Source organism: Pelmatolapia mariae, linkage group LG16_19, assembly GCF_036321145.2.
Source record: "Pelmatolapia mariae isolate MD_Pm_ZW linkage group LG16_19, Pm_UMD_F_2, whole genome shotgun sequence".
Classification (NCBI taxonomy): domain Eukaryota; kingdom Metazoa; phylum Chordata; class Actinopteri; order Cichliformes; family Cichlidae; genus Pelmatolapia; species Pelmatolapia mariae.
This window is the reverse complement of record NC_086241.1, coordinates 40,180,143-40,197,901: the sequence shown is the minus strand read 5'-3', so window position 1 is coordinate 40,197,901 and position 17,759 is coordinate 40,180,143. Positions and strand designations below refer to the sequence as shown.

General features: G+C 40.9%; 2 protein-coding genes and 1 non-coding gene across 4 annotated transcripts in view; all 3 read right to left on the bottom strand.

Annotated features, from left to right (window-relative positions):
* Nucleotides 1-6,698, bottom strand: part of arid4a (AT-rich interactive domain 4A) — a 38,023-nt gene extending 31,325 nt beyond the window's left edge. Inside the window, exons 1-4 of one of the 2 annotated variants that reach the window (XM_063500150.1) lie at nt 6,618-6,698; nt 5,613-5,665; nt 4,425-4,535; nt 567-632 (exon numbers count right to left, since the gene is read on the bottom strand). In XM_063500150.1, coding sequence (XP_063356220.1) covers nt 567-632; nt 4,425-4,535; nt 5,613-5,618 — 183 coding nt within the window. In that variant the 5' untranslated portion in view covers nt 5,619-5,665; nt 6,618-6,698. Of the gene's footprint in view, nt 1-566; nt 633-4,424; nt 4,536-5,612; nt 5,666-5,915; nt 6,117-6,617 lie in introns of those variants that run through there. The other variant, XM_063500151.1, reaches the window with a different exon arrangement.
* A 1,397-nt stretch (nt 6,699-8,095) lies between these two features.
* psma3 (proteasome 20S subunit alpha 3) lies at nt 8,096-16,226 on the bottom strand. The gene is made up of 11 exons (XM_063499158.1): nt 16,118-16,226; nt 15,135-15,217; nt 14,807-14,930; nt 13,608-13,709; nt 12,614-12,687; nt 10,626-10,698; nt 10,457-10,522; nt 9,464-9,510; nt 9,168-9,235; nt 8,759-8,823; nt 8,096-8,266 (listed from the first exon to the last, which is right to left on the bottom strand). Exons 1-11 carry the CDS (start codon nt 16,136-16,138, stop codon nt 8,222-8,224), a joined length of 768 nt encoding a protein of 255 aa, XP_063355228.1. The 5' UTR covers nt 16,139-16,226; the 3' UTR covers nt 8,096-8,221.
* On the bottom strand, nt 8,982-9,061 carry LOC134646461 (small nucleolar RNA SNORD53/SNORD92). Its single transcript, XR_010096703.1, has one exon. It is a non-coding gene; the product is annotated as a small nucleolar RNA SNORD53/SNORD92 (small nucleolar RNA).
* Nucleotides 16,227-17,759: the final 1,533 nt, after the last annotated feature.

Here is a 17,759-nt window from a genome sequence, read left to right as displayed (position 1 = left end):
TGAGGTTGCATTAGCATAATTTTAAGAGCCATTAGGTCTAGATCAGGGGACTCAAACTTAAATGGCATGTGGGCCACTGCTGGCACTGTCATCTCACTGGAGCACCACTTTAGTGCTCAAGTAGTACAAAAACAAACCAACAAGAAAATACCCACAAATATTTCTTAAAATGCAGTTTTGGGAAAAAGTCACTTCAAGAGCCAAACTGCATTAGATTTCTCCACATCAATATACAGGCCGCAAGTGGCCCCTGGGCCGCGAGTTTGAGACCCCTGGTCTAGATTGTTTTTCATTATGTCCTGATATCGAAGAATCTTTTTTGTCCCTGGCTCATTGTTGATATCTGATACATCTGATCCAGCTTTCTGGGTCAGTATTAGGCTAATATTGAATTAGATCATACTGCTGCCACCACACATTTTAGCCCATGGCCATCTGTATGACAGTAATCAGGTAGCTTTACATTTAATCTGTGTGGTTTAATTGTGAACATTAAATTAAAGAGGACTTAAGCAAATCTGAAAAGTCAAAATTACCAGTAGCAATAAACATCATGATCATCTTACCCTCAGAGATCCTTTGACCTGGTCGTCTTGCACTACCTGGGAAGTACTTTCACCTTTTAGAGTCACCTGAAGACACAGAAAGACACCAAGAATACTGATGATTTCTGAACAGAGATGAAGAAACAATGATGCCACAAGACTTTCCCCCTAAATGTTAAAAATAAATAAACCAGGATAAGATGAGCTGAAGCACCCTGTTCTTTATGTCCCTAACAAGAAATCTGAAGCTGGAGCACATGCACAGATGATTGAATAACAGGAAGATTTAGCAAAAAACCCAAAAACAAACAAACTGTCTATTGGCATCACCACTCAGGCAATATCGTCATGTCAGCATTGACATAGGACGAGAAGAGAAGTGAAAACTGGAAGCAAAGACTTTGCCGAGTGTTTTTTAGCAAAGTTTTTTCCACAGAGTCAAGTTTTCAAACTGGTGCAACATCACATCCATACATCTTTTAGCTTCTGTACTGGAACATCATTAAAAGGGCAATAAAACTGACACGGTCACACACTCGTGTCCTCAACCGGGCTGTGGTGGTTGCGGTGCACGCACCAGGCTACAAAAGTCGAGAGGTGCACAACTAGCCAGCAGCAGCGACATGGTTTTTGGTGTGCAGTGAGTAAAAGTAAAGACTCCTTTATTGTTGCCGTCCTTACATTTCAGCAGACTTGCATGAATGCATTGTTACATGTTTTCACTCTACAGAATAAACTAGCAAATATAATAATATCGCAAATGTAATAAAATACAGAAAATAGTAAAGTAACAAATATAAAAATACAGTTCTGCTAAAAGGATAAAAGGATATTACATTTGTTGGTAGCCATGGACTGTGAGTGATACTGAATACTGAGCCACGATATGCTAGTGTTTTGCACTGTGATGTAATGTCACATACAGGAGCATTGTAAGGACATCATACTGGATGTCACACAGGGATTTTGCAGGTAGGGGCTGGTGAATGAAGCTCACCAGGTCCATTCACCTACGTTAGCCCTCAGTGTTCTGACGGCCTGGCTGTTCCTGACGCCAGAGGTCACGGCTTTGAACAGGTGCTGTCCAGGGTGAGACAGTCGGCAGCAACAGCGACTTTCTCAGCTCAAGGACGGGAACGGAGAACTGGTTCTTATAGGTGTACTTGGAACAAATTCTTGTAGAGAACTTGTTCTCCTTCTAACTTTGCTACAATCAGCAGTTACTACTTAGTTCATGTTAATAACTGACAAAGGTTTTTTGGGCAACATAACATTCTTTCCATTTCCCTAATATAGAGTATCACTTAATGATTTCTATTATTACATCAATGTGTTAACTGTTTAAGCTGGACATGTCCTCTGATGATAGGACACCCACAGCTGGCTGTCTTCTGCAAACTCAGATCTCTTAGGTGACAGTCACAGACGCATTATGGGATGAAAGACTTGGCCTGCATGCAAAAAAGTGGGTCGATATAAGCCTAATGAGTAAAACATCTGCCACATTTGAATGAAATAGTTAAGCAGTGAGTTAATAAGACAACTTCCTAAATGAATGGCTGCAGCCTCATTGTAAAGTAAATAAAAGCCCTGGTGTGTAAGCCCAACAGGTTGATGTTCAAGTAATACACTGCTAGAAATCCTGGTCTAATGTTAGAATAAACTCCAGGAAGAGCTGCTGTCAATGATCATCCAGGCTCAAAAATACAAGAATGGTATCAAAATAAAAACTGGCAGTTGCCATGTTACCTTTTAGGTTTAACAAATAAGCACACGTGAGTGAGTTGTGTGTGACATTCACAAACAGGGACGGGAATCGAGAACTGTTTTTTCAGTAATCACCCCTACACTGATCACAAAAAAGAGGGGAAATGCCTCCAACAGTAAAACATTTGACCTCACAGCAGGCAGTTACTTTGCACAAATGAAAGGTTTATTTTTCGGACAACTTCTTACTTTCACTTCCTGCATTTTTAAACAAGTATCTGTACTTTCTACAGATATTTGTAGAACAGGCTCGTTACTTTAGGTTTAATGAATTTGCAGAGAGTTATTATTCACGTCACTGCATGCCATCAAGCTGATTTGAGCCTAAACAGTAACGCATGAAAGGCGGTCCCGTTCCCATACTAATCTCCAGGGGATGTCACATGAAACCTGATGATGTGTAACACAGTCAGGAAATCAAGTTGGCCGGTGTTTTTCTTTTTGGTTGGCAGAACCGGCGCGACTGCAGGTGTCAGTGAGCACTTCAGCATCTAGCTATCGCTACAACAGAGGGGCGGGCATAAAGGGAGTAATTTTTTTTAAGTGGGGGGTAATGTCAAATGCAACGTTTTTATCAGCAAACACACAAACTGTTTGTGTCTGCAGTTTGTCTCACGGTGTGTTGCTAGCTAAAGGTGCAGCTGCTGTACTTCACAGATGTAGGTGTATACATCCACAAAGAGCAGTAAACCTCAGAGCAGCAGTAGCCCAGATCAGCTGATCACAGTCTGCAGGAGATCTCAATAGAAATGACTGCGATTCCCACACTGAGCCACTACAGCCGATTTTAGGGTTCCCCCACCTGCTGAATCCCACTTTAACAACTGACTGTGCTCATTTTCTTATACAGGAGCAAAGTCACCCTCTGCAATGTAGGACACGAAAATTAAAAAAAAAAATAAATAAATTTTTCTTCTTTTTCTTCTGATTGAAGCAGAGTAAAATTAGAATTAAAAATGAGACTAACAGTTTGTATTCATCTTCTAATATTATTTTATCATTGCATTAAGGCACATAGCTCAGTTAGCTTTGCACAAAACGTCCTCCAAAGACCTACTCTTTACTTTCTTACATTTCAGAGCCTGTACTTTTAATCAGTACTTCCACTTTTACTGGAATATTTTTTTAACACTAGTATCTGTACTTCTACTCAAGTACAGAATGTCTGTACTTTTGCCACCTCGTCTATAAGGAATCAAAGCAATAACAGAATCTGAATTTCTTCTTATCAATCCCCATCCCTACCTACAAGACTTGTGGGTTTGTTGTGGCACAGTGTGTGAGAGACGTACCAGCACACTGTTGCAGTATTTGCTATAGGGGAAGAGCAAAGTTACTTTAGTCAGCAGTAACTGTGCTGTATAAAAGACGTGGGCACAGCCACTGTGATGTCACCACAACTAAAGCGGATATAAATAAATTCTGCATTTGCTCCACTTTTATAAACTGGTGGTTATATCCACCGTCTACATTCAGTTTATGGCTTTAATGTGTTACATCTAAACAAACTTTACATCAGCAGGTGTCCAGGTATACTGAGACTCACACAGCTGGTGGCAACAGTATTGGAACAGATGATACTGGCAGTACATCTTTGTCAGGTGACATCAGCCTGGTGACTGCTATCAACCAGATGGTGTTTAATACTGGAAGCTGTCGTACACTTCTTAAGCTCTGATTAATTACTTAAATGACACAATGACAGGGAAAAGGCCTTACAACAGAAACAAAACATTAAAAAGTTGTTTTGGTCATTGGCCAAATCGGTGCATCCCCAATACTGAAAGGCTGCGATCTGATTTCTTCACAGAGGTATGGGACACGTTGTTTACCATGAAGTAAGTAGTGGAACACATTCACAACACAGGACTAGATTCATATCCAGGTTTTGAAGGAACTGTGGTAAGTAGGCCACTGTTAAGCAGAATTGAAAGCTTAATTAATTAAAAACTATTCCTTTGAAAAATCAGTCCACCCCGTTTGTGTCTGACATGTACTCAGGGTCAGAAAGCACAGTGACCCAATGATATTAAGGGGGAAACACTGACAGACCAGACTGTGGTCCTTTGCAACTCCTGATGCTTATGAGGATGAAACTTCTGCTAATCTTACCTTGACTTTCACCATGCGCTTAACAGTCTTGATCTTGGCCTCACAGAAGGCTCCTCTGTACTTGGCACTGACATCAGTCCCCACTGTCAGGTAGGCAGGCTCGTCTGCTACCTGAAATGCCAATACAAACACACACATAAGCAGCAGCTCTCAAAACTGTTTTGAGTTACATTTGTGAAGTTTGTGTGATGGTTTCACTTTGTCAGTCTGTCATTTGTCAAAAGCCTGGAGAGCACATCCACGAGTCCTGGGTCTAATTCCAGTTTTAGGGAAATTGATCCTTTAAAAACTGATTACTGACGTACCTATTTACATGATCATCCTATTTACTGACCATTTGTGTGAAGTGGTTTCTCATCTCGACCCTTACCAGCTTACCTTTTTCTAAACATCAGCTGCTGCCTACATGTTCATTTTGTCTCAGTTGTGTTGACACTTTTCATCTAACTCTTGATGTAATCAGTTTGGTTCAGAAATGTTTCTTCCAAGAACCCCAAACATCAGATAACTTTCCTACCAGATACATAATTTGAGTGAAAGTAATTAGCTTTTTATTAATGGCAATAACAGCAAATCAAACTAATCAATCTAAAAACCAGAATAAGACATGTACTAATTAGGTGTTTCAGTCTGTCTGTCTAAATATGCAGCCGGTCACCAAACAGCTAATTATATAGTGCTACTTGTCATAGCTCCTGATCCTTTATCATGCAGTTTTACAGGAATAATAATGTTGTTGCATCTGATTTAAATCAATCATATTTTTAGGTAAAAACAAAAACCAAACAAATCCCCCACCAAAAAAAACTCAAAGGGATGAGTGGTCTTTGGAATATTAAAAAAGGGTCTTTAAATAATTTGCAAATCACCGTCTTCTGTTTTTATTTACATCTGACACACAGTCCTAACTTTAATTACAACATTGTCTCTAACAAAGCAGTGGAAATGTGTTTACATTGTACAGCAATTGTCTGAATCCTGCTTAGGACTATAAACATTTGGCTCATCACTATAACACCACAGCACAGATCTGCATGTAAAAACGATAAACCGACACAGGAGTCGGAACTGGAAAAGCACAGTTTAAGTCATCTGTGTCTGGTTCCATCTGGGTCTCTGAGTAGGGTTCAGACATGGTGCTAGACCGAGAACACCATCTTCAGTTTGTGTCGCAGGTCAAACACTCACCTTCATTTCTTCTCGGCTATTTGAGGGAGTCCAGCTCGAAAGATTTGGGATCACTGAAAGACAATGAGCCGACAGATGAGGTTAAAGCTTGCGGTGGCACTGAGGACAAACAGGGCATAAAGAGTCAAACAGACCAGTCCAGTTTGAAAATCATGCTAAGCTAACCGACTAGCCACTCACTTGTGTTAGCTCAGGCATTCTTTTCTAGCTCGGTCAACCCACTCCCTCCCTTCCCTCAAATCTGCCTACTCGTATCAGTTCAAATATGTGGCCCAAACAGCTCGCAAAAATTTAGCTAGTAACCTTTACTTCCAGTGAACACCGGGTCCCCGGTTTGAAGAAGCGTCGGTGGTAGCTCGGTGATGGGCACGGTGCGTGAGCGGGGCCGGAGAGGGGCGCCTCTTCCCGCTCCGCTCCCAGCCCCTGTGAGTCACGTCGCCATCACAGCTTGCCATGTCAGCTAGCTGGGCTAACTGTATCACATCCACACCAAATCCGCTTGCTAGCGACCAGCTGCTACCACACAACCGAATGCCAAGACGAACGAAGTCCAAACAGCGGGCGAACGGGACAAGCTGCTCTTCGCTTCGTAGCTACGTCTAGCTAGTTGGCTAACTAGCGACTCAACTAGCTAGTTACGGAGATTTAAACGGTCCGCTAGCAAATGAGCAGCATAGCTAGAGTCCACTCTAGGTCCCACTTGGTTACGAGGTCAAAGTAAGTTTTTACTAAACAGTGTGAATCAGTGACACTAGACGTAACGAGAACTGCTGTAGATTTATTTATTTAATAAACGGTTCCTCCACAAAGGCGCCGGAGCTTCACATTTCTTCAGTGCAAAAACAACCCGACTGCCATTCAATTCAGACAGCTCCGACGAATAGCGAGCAAACGGACATCTCCCGGTCTCTACGCTGACGTCCAGCTGCCCTCGGCCTACAGACAGTTTAAACTGTTCAAAGTTTTAGCTTTGTTCTAGGCAAAATATGAAGGTTTTATACTTACATTCACGGACACAGCAGCTTCCCCTCTCGCTCGGGCTGCAAAGCAATATACGAACAACAAGCTGTTGAGCCTCAAGCTCCGTTTCCTGAGAACACGATTGGCTGTGGTGACAGCAGTGGTCGCAACACAGAAATTTGATTGGTGGATCGATTTCTCAATTTCAATAGGACAGTCTTCACGCGGTATCGCTATGGGCTGATACAAACGCGGCGCCACTAGGGAAATGACGGCACCTGCTGGCCAGTGGTGTAATCAGAAGCGAGTTCAATAGAAAAAAATACACACGGCGATCACAATTGGCCGTCCACGCTTTGTTCCTGGCTGTAGCGCGTCTCTATTGGCGGAGCGGTCTTCCTCGTCTGTAGCGATATAACAGGAAGCCTTCCCGTGCTGGATTTCTGAGCACCATATTCAATTCACAGTTCATACTACTTGTTTGTCGACTGGGCTGAGCAGAAAAATAACACGCACGATTGTGTCAGACATAAAGTTTATACGGATTTTTACATAACCACAAGCAGCGGGCGCTGGTTTGTGACCGCTTTGTATTGCCGGTAACAGCGATCGAAACAACCGGGAAAAGGCGCTTTATGACGTACTTACGTGTCCTTCTGTTGTTATATGCAGTGTTTTCACATGTACGCGGAAATCAAAGAGGCCGTCTCCTGCCCCTTCCTAATTCGCTGGTAACTCATGACTTGAGAACATACAGTGCACACTTTATTAAATGTGATTTGGTTCCACATCTGAGACGTCACTGTATGAACCACGCTCTACAGCCTTTGGCACTGACAGCTTTACCGGATAGATGAGCTGCAAAGACAAAACGGTAGGCGTTTGTTTGGCGTACCGACGCCACAGGAAGACAGCACAATCATGTCGTGGTGGTCACAGAGAAAGTGACGCTGTCATAGGTCCAACTACACCAAATCATAGGCCACCAAACAACAAACACGTATAAATACAAAACAGTTTGTTTTTATTTATTGTTAAAAACACCCCAAAGACATTAAAACATCTCATTTGACCTGCTAATCGTATTTTGCATTCATTTTTCATTAGTTTAGAAAGTGAAATATCTTTGTTCAAAATGACCTCACTTTGTGATGGAGGTCTTGTAGAAACCTACTATAAAACCACTAGTTAATAATATTCATGTGGTTGGAGCTCTGAATGCAAACAAGTTTGTTTTCCATTGTTGTTTTTTGTGTTTATTTAACCAATCAGCTGACTGAAACACTGAAAACTGTTTGTTCTGCAGCAAAAAAGTATATTTGAAAGGTGGAATACGGCAGTTTTAAAGTTTCAGTGCGTTTGAGATTGTTTGGATAAAATACTTTGACAAAGATCAGTTTTTAGTTTAAATAGTTTCTCATCCCTAATGTTTTTTTGTACATTGTACAAACCTCTGGGTTCTCTCCAAGTCACGACAGATTTATAATCACTGTTTATCAACACTCTCCCAAAAAAAAGTAGTGTGAACTTTCATTCAACTTTTATTTTTAAAGCTGAAATTCAAACCAAAAACAAGACAACAGATGTGAAAGTTTATGAACTATAAAACCAACAAAAGAAACAGATGCGCCCGTCAGCAGAGGATGAGTTTACATGTTGTCTTCATCTGAGTCGTCCTCTTCTTCCAGAGAATCCTGAAACACAAAAAGCAATCACCTGAATGTACTGCCCACCACAGGAAAGTAGAACGACTATGGAAATACGTTCTCTACTCAAGTCAGACATGAATATCAAAGTCGTAAAAATGAAGGCTGGTTCTTAAAGAGTCGATCCTTACACATTCGCACGTTATTAGGTACAAGTTCACGGCGTGTCTCTACCTCTGTATAAAAAACTGTTTTGGTCTGTATGGATCACTTCTCCCTTCCTAACAAGTGTGTGGGAATACATTTACTGTAGAGCTCACACATTTAGGCTTTAATAAGAATGCAGCTTCTCCAACTGTTAGATTTTCACAATGGTTAAAATGAAGCCCTCCACAGTCTGACATCTAATATCTGCTGTGAGATCCAGCCGTCCGAGACGTTTGTGGCCAGACGCCAACGGGTGACATCAGAGCAGCGTCACAGTGGCTACATCTGTTTGTGTTGTATCGTCTCTATCTGCTACAAAGGATTTTCACCCACCTTGGCATATTTTTCTGCTTCCTCTCTGACATCTTTGGGTACCAACTCGTGTCGTCCATTTGTGACTGTAAGAGAACACATGTCACCATGGCAACCACAGTACTAATGAAGAATTACTTGGAGTCTTTTTCCAGCTTGTCTTAAAGCTCAACATTATTCTGCATGTTATGCTTCTTTATTTGTCTGTCTCATTAGTTTAATGTGGCTGCGTGCAGCTCATGGATTGGTCAGACAGCCAAGAGGCAGTGACATCACAGGAACTCAGTCCAGTGAGCGAAACCTTCTGGATTGTCATCATCCCTACATGATGAAGGCGTCAGCTGACATCACTGTTAAGTCTAGAAGCTTCACACTAAAAGTAGAGACAGACAAACGAGTGGACAAGAAGCAGAGCACTGATGGTTCTTACCTTCTCCAACCCAGCTGAGCTCCAGCTCAAAAGCCTTATCCTTAACCTCATCGTGAACAATGTAGATTCTGCAAACATCAAAATACAACAGACTTTAGGCAAAATACAGATACACGTGTGCAATGTACTTTAGACTTGCACTTTACACAGTTCACTTGCAATTTTTCTGCACTACATGACATGGGAGCTTTAGTTCCCATTTTCTGCACGCGCACGCGCGCGCACACACACACCTCTCTTACATGTGACACAGTTCAGGAGTTTAGAAAAAATGAGTTTGGAAGTTGCTCACTCACATTTTGGCGACCTCTTTAACCAGTTCTCTGCATGTCATGTCCTTCATCTGAGACACACACAGACACAGAGGGAAAAAGCAAAGATAGTATCAGACACACTGATCTGGATTAGGAAACTAATATTATTCATTAACTATTAATCTGATTTTTTTCTTTTACAACACAAATTTCCCAGAAATATCAGAAATGTAATTGAAAATGTTTTTTTTTAACTAAACATGTAAAAATGCCTTTAAACATTCCTAAAATGTCAGTGAAGTATGTGCAGAAAATGTTTTACATTTTAAAAGAAAAAATAAGCAATCAAAATATGCAGATCTCAGAATTGTAAAGAAGAGGTTGAAAATAGACATTTCTTTAATAATTATGTTGGAAAATGTGTCCAAAAAAAAGAAAAAAAAAATGCCAGAAAAACTTTTTTTTTTTTTTTTTTTTTTTTTTTTAAATATACTGGTGGTGCCAGTGCTACGCTTCAGCTCCCAGTAGATGCAGCTATGGAAGAAATGTGAAAATCCCAGGTGATTTCAGAAAAACTGACCTCTGACCTTGCAGTGACAGTCACCAGGATTCAAACCTGTCTGAGATTTTGTTTGGCGTTCTCATCCTGACCTTGAGGTCGAGGTCACTCGACACATACCTCATCAGCCTTTTATGGCTGCGGTTAAAAAGGTCAATATGAAAATTACATCTTGAAACTACTTGAAACTGTTTTTACGTGAACCTCAAACATTATTAAATTGAACCTTTTGACTTTGTTTTAACCCGAGTCACAGTTGAGGTCAGGATCAGCTGCTTTACAGACACTGATGCCACCAGCTCACATGTATTAAGGTGACACGTCTTCATTAACAGACAATCTTTCTGATCTTATTAAAGATTTGTTAGTGCTAAAGGTAAAGTCGTGGTTATTTAACAGATGAAGAACTGGATCTAGAATAAGAGTGGTAACAGAACTAAACTGGACTCATGTGAATGTTGCAGGTTCAGACTCACCTGCAGTTTTTCAATCTCAGTCTTGGCAGCTTGTTTTGCCTTTCCGATGGCACATCCCCAGTAACCCTGCGCACAAACACACACACACACACACACAGTGTTGTTACTGCTGCTTTAACCAAGGTTCTACCTGGGTCCCCACCATATACAGATGTGAGAGCAAACGCACGTATGAGATGCCGGACGGGTCGACCATGTAGAGCTGGGGACCATCGTCTTTGTCGTATGAGCCAAGTATGAAACTGAAAGAGAAACAACCAGAACACAGACATGAAGGCATCGATTTATTACTGTGCTCCTAGAGTGAAGGAGGGGGACCATGATTAATAATAATAATAATAATAATAATAATAAATAATAACAACAACAACAACAATACATTTCATTTATCATGTTCCTGAACCTACAGCTTCCTGTCCACTTCATTCAAACTCAAATTCAAGAGGTGACCTGAGATTTTCTTTTTTTTTTCTTTTTTTTTTTTTAAATGTCAGAAAGTCTTTTCTTTTGGTTGGCTGATGTTTACAACAAAGAGAAAAATACCTCCCACATAAAACATGAATCCTTTATACATTTTGGGTAACCCTGTGATTATCCTAACTGCATTAGAGTTTTTAAAATGGATATTTTGTTGCTTTAACCATTACAATGTGAACATCCATATATTCAAGAGAAGGCAGACATCTCAACGGCACATACATCCAAAATTAGGTAAGACACCAGAACAACTTGGACCAGGACTCTCAAAGTCGTGGCCCAGGGGCCACTTGCAGCCTGTATATTGACGTGAAGAAATCTAATGCAGTTTGTCCCTTGAAGTGACAAACTGCATTAGATTTGTTTGTTGTTGAGTGCAATGTTAAAATAAATTCTTCAAATGATTTAATATGAAGGCAACATGAGCAGAGAGAACAAACATGCTGAGGGATTGGCTGTGTTAGTTCAGTGACAGAGTCGCACACTAATGTGTACACTTATGTCTGCAGTTTGATTTTGTTACATACGAACACAATGACAACAGAAGTGCTGCCACGTGTCTGTCCAGAAGGAGAGGACCAATCATTTAAGTTTGAGACCCCTGACTTAGATGAATAAACACCAAAGGAAAAAATAAGAAAATCCATTTCTGGAGCAAGTTGTTAATTTAAATGACCTCCAACTGTTTGATAAAGGCTTGTATGTGAACTATATGCTGCTCCCCCTATATGCTTCCTCACCCTGATGGCCTGGAGAAATTCTCTCGACTCTCAAAGATACACTTAAGAATGAGAGAATCCTTCACAATGGGAAAGAATTCCAGGTCAAGTGTGAAAATGGAAATGAGGAAAACATACATTTCCATAAGGAGAGGCTCTCTCTGTCACTGATCTACCTCACAATCCTCATCTTTTATTGACATGCACATCCACACAGGTAACCAACTAACTGTACACAGCACAACACTAATTGTTTACTCTGAACACAACACTGAGCTGTGGTCCTGAACACATCATGACTTTGATCTTTGACAATGAAAGGAACACAGACCTGAACTTGAAACAATTACAACTTTGAATCTGTCAGGCCTAAATCAGTTTTTCCATTTAGCACATGAAAGTTGTGTATTTGTGGGCGTGTCCCTGAGTTTAAGGTAAATACAGCAAAGGGAGTCTGACAGTCAACAGGAAGTGATATCACAGAAGTCCCCGCCGGGTACGTACCTCAGTCAGTCATCGCTGTGATGTGTGTAGTACATTTGGATCATTTTTTAAAATAATACATATGATAATTATTATTATAATATTTGTACAATACTTTGTCACCTGAGCTGTAAATGAAGTTTGACTGATGACGGCTCTAACATTAGAAGAATCCAATATGAAAAGGAGCATCAGCGGTCTTTTCTAGTAAGAGGGTTTAATCAGGAGCCGTAGGATGACAGCAAAGCTCAGGAGCGAGTAGCAACATAAAGGGTACCAAGCTAAACTTTAATGCTATCTGATGTGACTGTGTGAATGAGGAGACTGAACCGTCTTTTAGACAAAATGACTCCGGCTCAACAGGAAGGAGGAGTCAGACAGAAGCTCAGGGTTTATTTGAAAACGCTGAAGGAATAGAAAACGTGACGGCAGCTCCGCTCCATGTTTTCATAATGTTAACATAATTACTGAAACTCACCTGCAGCCAAACGGCCTCACGGCACTGTACAACGTATAGGCATGGACATACATGGCCACTCTGTCTGAGAGGTGCTGCAAGGACAGGAAATACTATTAGATTAAAACCATTCAGATCCCCATTCTGTGGCCTCAGACACAAACAAACACATGGTATTTGCTAAAATGATTTTATATGATCGATCAACCAATTGACCAGCTGTTTTAGACGAGAGGCATTGTAAGAAATCCTGCTACTATACTAAGAACAAATGATACCATATATGCAAAGGCAAAGTCCCTAATAGCAGCTTAAAAAGGAGGAAGTTAGACTTGTAGCACATTTGAATGGGCTCCTTCGTTTTACAGACGTTCACTGGGTGAAAATACCTTGTTGATGCCAAAAGGTCATTTCAACCAAGCTATGTAGAAGATCATGTCTGAATGCACAGCACATTCAACTACAGCAGATGAGTTAAAGCAGCACAAGCCCACACCAGATGCCACTCCTGTCAGCTAAGAACAGGAAGCTGGGGCTCCAATCAAATTAAAGTGGCTCACCTTATTAGCCAATAGGAGGGAAGTGTTGCCTGGTGAAGTGTGAACATATGTTTCATTTTAATTTATGCTTCTCTCATGTACCCGTTTATTACTTGTTGTGATTCGATGTCTCAACACTGATTTCCTAGCTCAGCTGATCAGTAGCTATTAGGGGACAAAACTTTTGGCTTTACCAAAATAACTAGACAAATATGAATACGGCTTATTGTGTAACATTTGAAATGTTTATCCATCACTGTTGTGACCCTTTACATTTTCTTACTTTAAAACTGAATAAGCTATGATTCCAAAGATCCCGTTTTATTAGTAACATATAATTACTATTTATTTTACGGCTGGAATTTCATGAATAACACTTTATTTTATTATTATTATTATAATGACAATACAAAATTAAAATACCTGATTATAGGAAAAAAATGGTAACAAAAAACAACAGGAAGCTGATGCGTTACCTTCAGAGGAATGTCGTGTCCGTAGTTTGATCTGAAGTTAGAAGCTTCTTCTCTGGCAACTTCAGCGAGTGAGCGAGCATCAGCTAATAGGCCAGCTACTGCCTGTTGAGAGAGAAGCTTTACTTATACATATTCATGTCACAATAAATGTTTCACAAACAGAACGTGGTGACCATTTCAGAAAGTGATATCCTGCAATTTCCAGGTACAAACATCTCTAAGTGAGACAGCGAGCTGCAGATGGAGGGGGTCAGAAGAAACAGCGTTTCGATCTCATTGAAAGCTTCAGTATGTTCAGCATCTTCAACATCCAAGAGATCATTTGGATCGCAGACTGGAGCAGCTAGGGATCGAACCACCTTCAGATTAGTAGATGGCCTGCTCCACCTCCTGAGCTCCTGCTACACCATTTATCCATCTATCACAACTGGTCCAAGGAAGGAACAGGGGGGCTGGAAAGGCTGTCCTCTGTTTCAATCCAACAAGCGAGCTATTGTAGCTCAAACTGCAGAAACAGTTCATGCTGGTTCTGATACATGCTGAGCACATCCTCTGCTCAAAGTGCCGGCCATGGGCATGTGAGCACCAGAACTGGACCACGGTTTCTTTTACACCACGTGGCTGGCTGGGATCGTGTGCATGGCTTACCTGGGAACACCTGGCACCAGGACACACTACGAGAAAAAGGCAAGCTGGCAGAGGCAGTGTGACGCTTTGGGCAATGTTATGCTGGGGAACTTTGGGTTCTACCCTCTACAGCACCTTTTCCACTTCTAACTACTCAAATCAACTCACCATGGCTCGCCACGACTCGGATCAAGGGGTTTTCCATTACAATCAATTACCACCTAATGTGCATGGTCGTTGTCATAGCAACGCATGTCCCGTGATATAATTAACGCTACAACAAAGGTTGATATCGAGGCAAGAATATAGCTGCTGCTCGCTCACACAACAAAAACCATCAAGCTGGTGCTGCAGACACCAAGTTAGCCAAGACAGCTGAAAGCTTGTCACTTTGTACCAAAGGTTGTCTTCTTAGTCTGATCTATGAGGCAGTGTCGCTTTTGACACTATCCAAAAAAAAAAGAAAAAAAAAAAAGATGAGCATGAGGACAGTTTTTTTTGCGCACCGATGCACACATTTATGTAGCACAGCTGAATAGACCTGAAATGTGTTTGACGGCTTGTGTGGTTACCATGCCAATGTGTCTGTCGATGTTAAAGATGCGTTTGTTGGAGCCTTCCTCGTACAGTTTAGACAGGACTAGCTTCTCCACCCCGAACACCACCCCATCCTTACAGCGGATTCCAATGGCTGTGCTGAACATCACAACATGGAGACATACTTGAAAATTTGATCATGACATGTCTGGAAACTAATCAGAACTATTAGCACCATTAGCACTCTGGGTTAAGAAGTCAGTTGGTTATCAACACTGTGGAAAAACAAATTTTTCTTCATATTTACCCACCACATCACATTCAGTGGGGTCTGGTTTTAGTTTTAAAAACATAGAGACTGACCTGCTGTTCTCTACAGCCTTCATGGCATACTCCACCTGAAACACTCGACCATCTGGAGAGAAGGTTGAGGCCGACAGGTCATACTGCAAGACAAAACAGAAATAGCAGCTTCCAATATTAAACTAACTACTGATATTAGTAGCTGGAAAGGACAGGTATATAATCAAACTCACACTTTCATGTGGCCTTAAAGTTTTAATTAATTTAAAAAAAAAAAGAGGGATGACTGACTTGTAGTCTAAAATCATTTGCACATCATTTGCCCAATAAAGTGAATATAAGTAGTCCAGTCCACACAAAGAATGAAATATACTTTAGTTTCCTGAATTCTACATGTTTACCCAAAACACGTAGAATTCAGGAAACTAAAGTATATTTCATTCTTTGTGTGAACTGGACTACTTATATTCACTTTCACCTCAGGTGCACCAAACACCTCATTGGTACCCTGTTATCTGACAGTACCAAGGTAAATGTTTATGTTAAAAAAAATAAAGGTTTTTTTTTGTTTTTTTAGAAAGCCTTTGTTAAATAAAATGAACCCCAGTGATAAACTAAATAAAAAGTTACTCTTCTCATAGAGAGAATTTAGCTGGCACGCAATTCTGAGTCATTCTAAATCCAGTTTGATGGAGCCTAACATCTAAACACATAAATATCGTGAATTCCTGTAATTACAGTGATAAAACGAATAATTAACGCCACAGTAGAACGTTTTTTTAATTCTTATAAATTGTTAAATTGACAAAAGAAATCCTAACTCGGGACTAAATTAAACTACTTTCAATTTCAGTTTAGCTTCTGTTAGCAGGCCTCGTTGTGACTCAGCAGGCTAACACTCTAGCTAGCTGCAGACTGAACTGAATGAACATAATTTGAACTATAAAAGCAGAATATTTTCCGGAAAACAAGACTAAATGCAGACTCATAAACAGAGTGTACGTAAGTTAAAGCTTCTTCTCAAAAAGCACTGAAACACTCACCCCAGTCCCGATAGAGCTCATCTTAATACCGACTGTAAATTCTATGCATAGGTCCCATAAAGCGCTCTCAAACCACTCTTCCGGTGCCTCCTCACGCGTTTCACACAAACTTCCGGGGACAGCCTTCACAATAAAAGCTTAAGTTACATTAAATATAGTTTTTAAAGCACCACGGTTAGGTGTATTTAAAAAATAAATGTCTGACAGATGATAGCTAGATATGGCATGGCGCTGTAGTAATTCATAGACTCAAGATAAAATAAATACATTTAAAATAGTGTAAAATACATGTGGTTTTAATATAATTTTTAACAAAAGATTATCTTATATTACAACAAACTCAGATGAAGATTTTTATTTACCATCTAATTTTTGTAAACCATAAGATAAGATAAGATGCTGTGAAGGGGATTTTCTTATTCAAAGAAACAATTCTACAATCATCCATCCATTCATTCTAGTCTTCTGTGGTCTTTTTTTTTTTTTTAAATCCTTTTTCAGAATTGTTTGAGAATTTGGCCATTCCTAAAGTTCTTTCTATCGCTCTGATAAGTTTCTTTTGGTTTTTGTCAACCAAATCTCTTTGACTTTGGACCTCATATTAAGAGTTTCAGTGAAAAATTATCAAATGCAAGTTCAACAGTTGGACTAAACTCCAAGTCTGTATTTTAAATACATTTCGGCTTGTATTGGGCTGAAGCAATAACAGCTGAGTTCATGTAACACTGATTTCTATGACAAGCTGGTGCAGTCTACATGTGGTTTGTGGACTTGGAGAAGGCATTCGACCGTGTCCCTCGGAGTGTCCTGTGGGAGGTGCTTTGGGAGTATGGGGCGTTTGACCCATTGCTGCCATTCGATCCTTTTACAACTATTGCAAGAGCTTGGTCCACATATTGGCAATAAGTCAGACTTGTTTCCAGTGGGTGATGGACTCCGCCAGAGCTGCCCTTTGTCACCAATTCTGTTTGTAATTTTTATGGGTCAGGGACGAGTTCCTGCCCCAAGTGGAGGAGTTTAAGTATCTCGGGGTCTTGCTCAGGAGTGACGGGAGAAGGGAGCGGGAGATTGACAGATGTATTCGTTCTGCATCCGTACATGTTTGTATTAGTTGACTAATGAACGCTAACGATCTTCATCACTATTGTAGATTCTTTGTTCACTTATCAGACGTTTGTCACTCTAATCGAAAGCGGAGCTTCTGTTTGCCTTGACGCTGATCGGTGGCTCCTCATGGGTCATTGAAAAGACCATGGTTACCATGGCCCCTCTCCAGGAGACTGGTTCCAGAACCTAAGCCGTGCGTTGAGGTGAGCTCGACTATATCTAGCCGGGAGGTGAGGTAGGGACATTTCATGTCCCAATCACTAGTTTTGATAGTCGGTGATTAGTCTGCCAGGCTCTCGGCCCGTGGTTCCCACCGACTGCTACGGCGCCTCCTGCGCATGGTGGGGCTACAGGAGGATGTTTTTTCTGGTAGGATGGATTCCCAGAACACCGGCCTAAGACCAGACTAAGCCTCGGCCACCAGACCCCCGCCCTTGAGCACCAGACCTGGGCCTGGCTGGGGGGGGGGGCTGGTAACCCTATCCTGGGCAGGGTGAACTGTTCCCTTTTTGTTCTACTCATAGGGCTCTTTTCA

Excerpts from the sequence above, each read along its gene's own strand:
- psma3 (XM_063499158.1), bottom strand. The coding sequence starts at position 16,138 with ATGAGCTCTATCGGGACTGGG. Across the intron at positions 15,218-16,117 it reads TGAGCTCTATCGGGACTGGG|TATGACCTGTCGGCCTCAAC; the intron begins GTGAGTGTTTCA and ends TTTGTCTTGCAG. Across the intron at positions 10,699-12,613 it reads GTGAGGCCGTTTGGCTGCAG|TTTCATACTTGGCTCATACG; the intron begins GTGAGTTTCAGT and ends TTTCTCTTTCAG.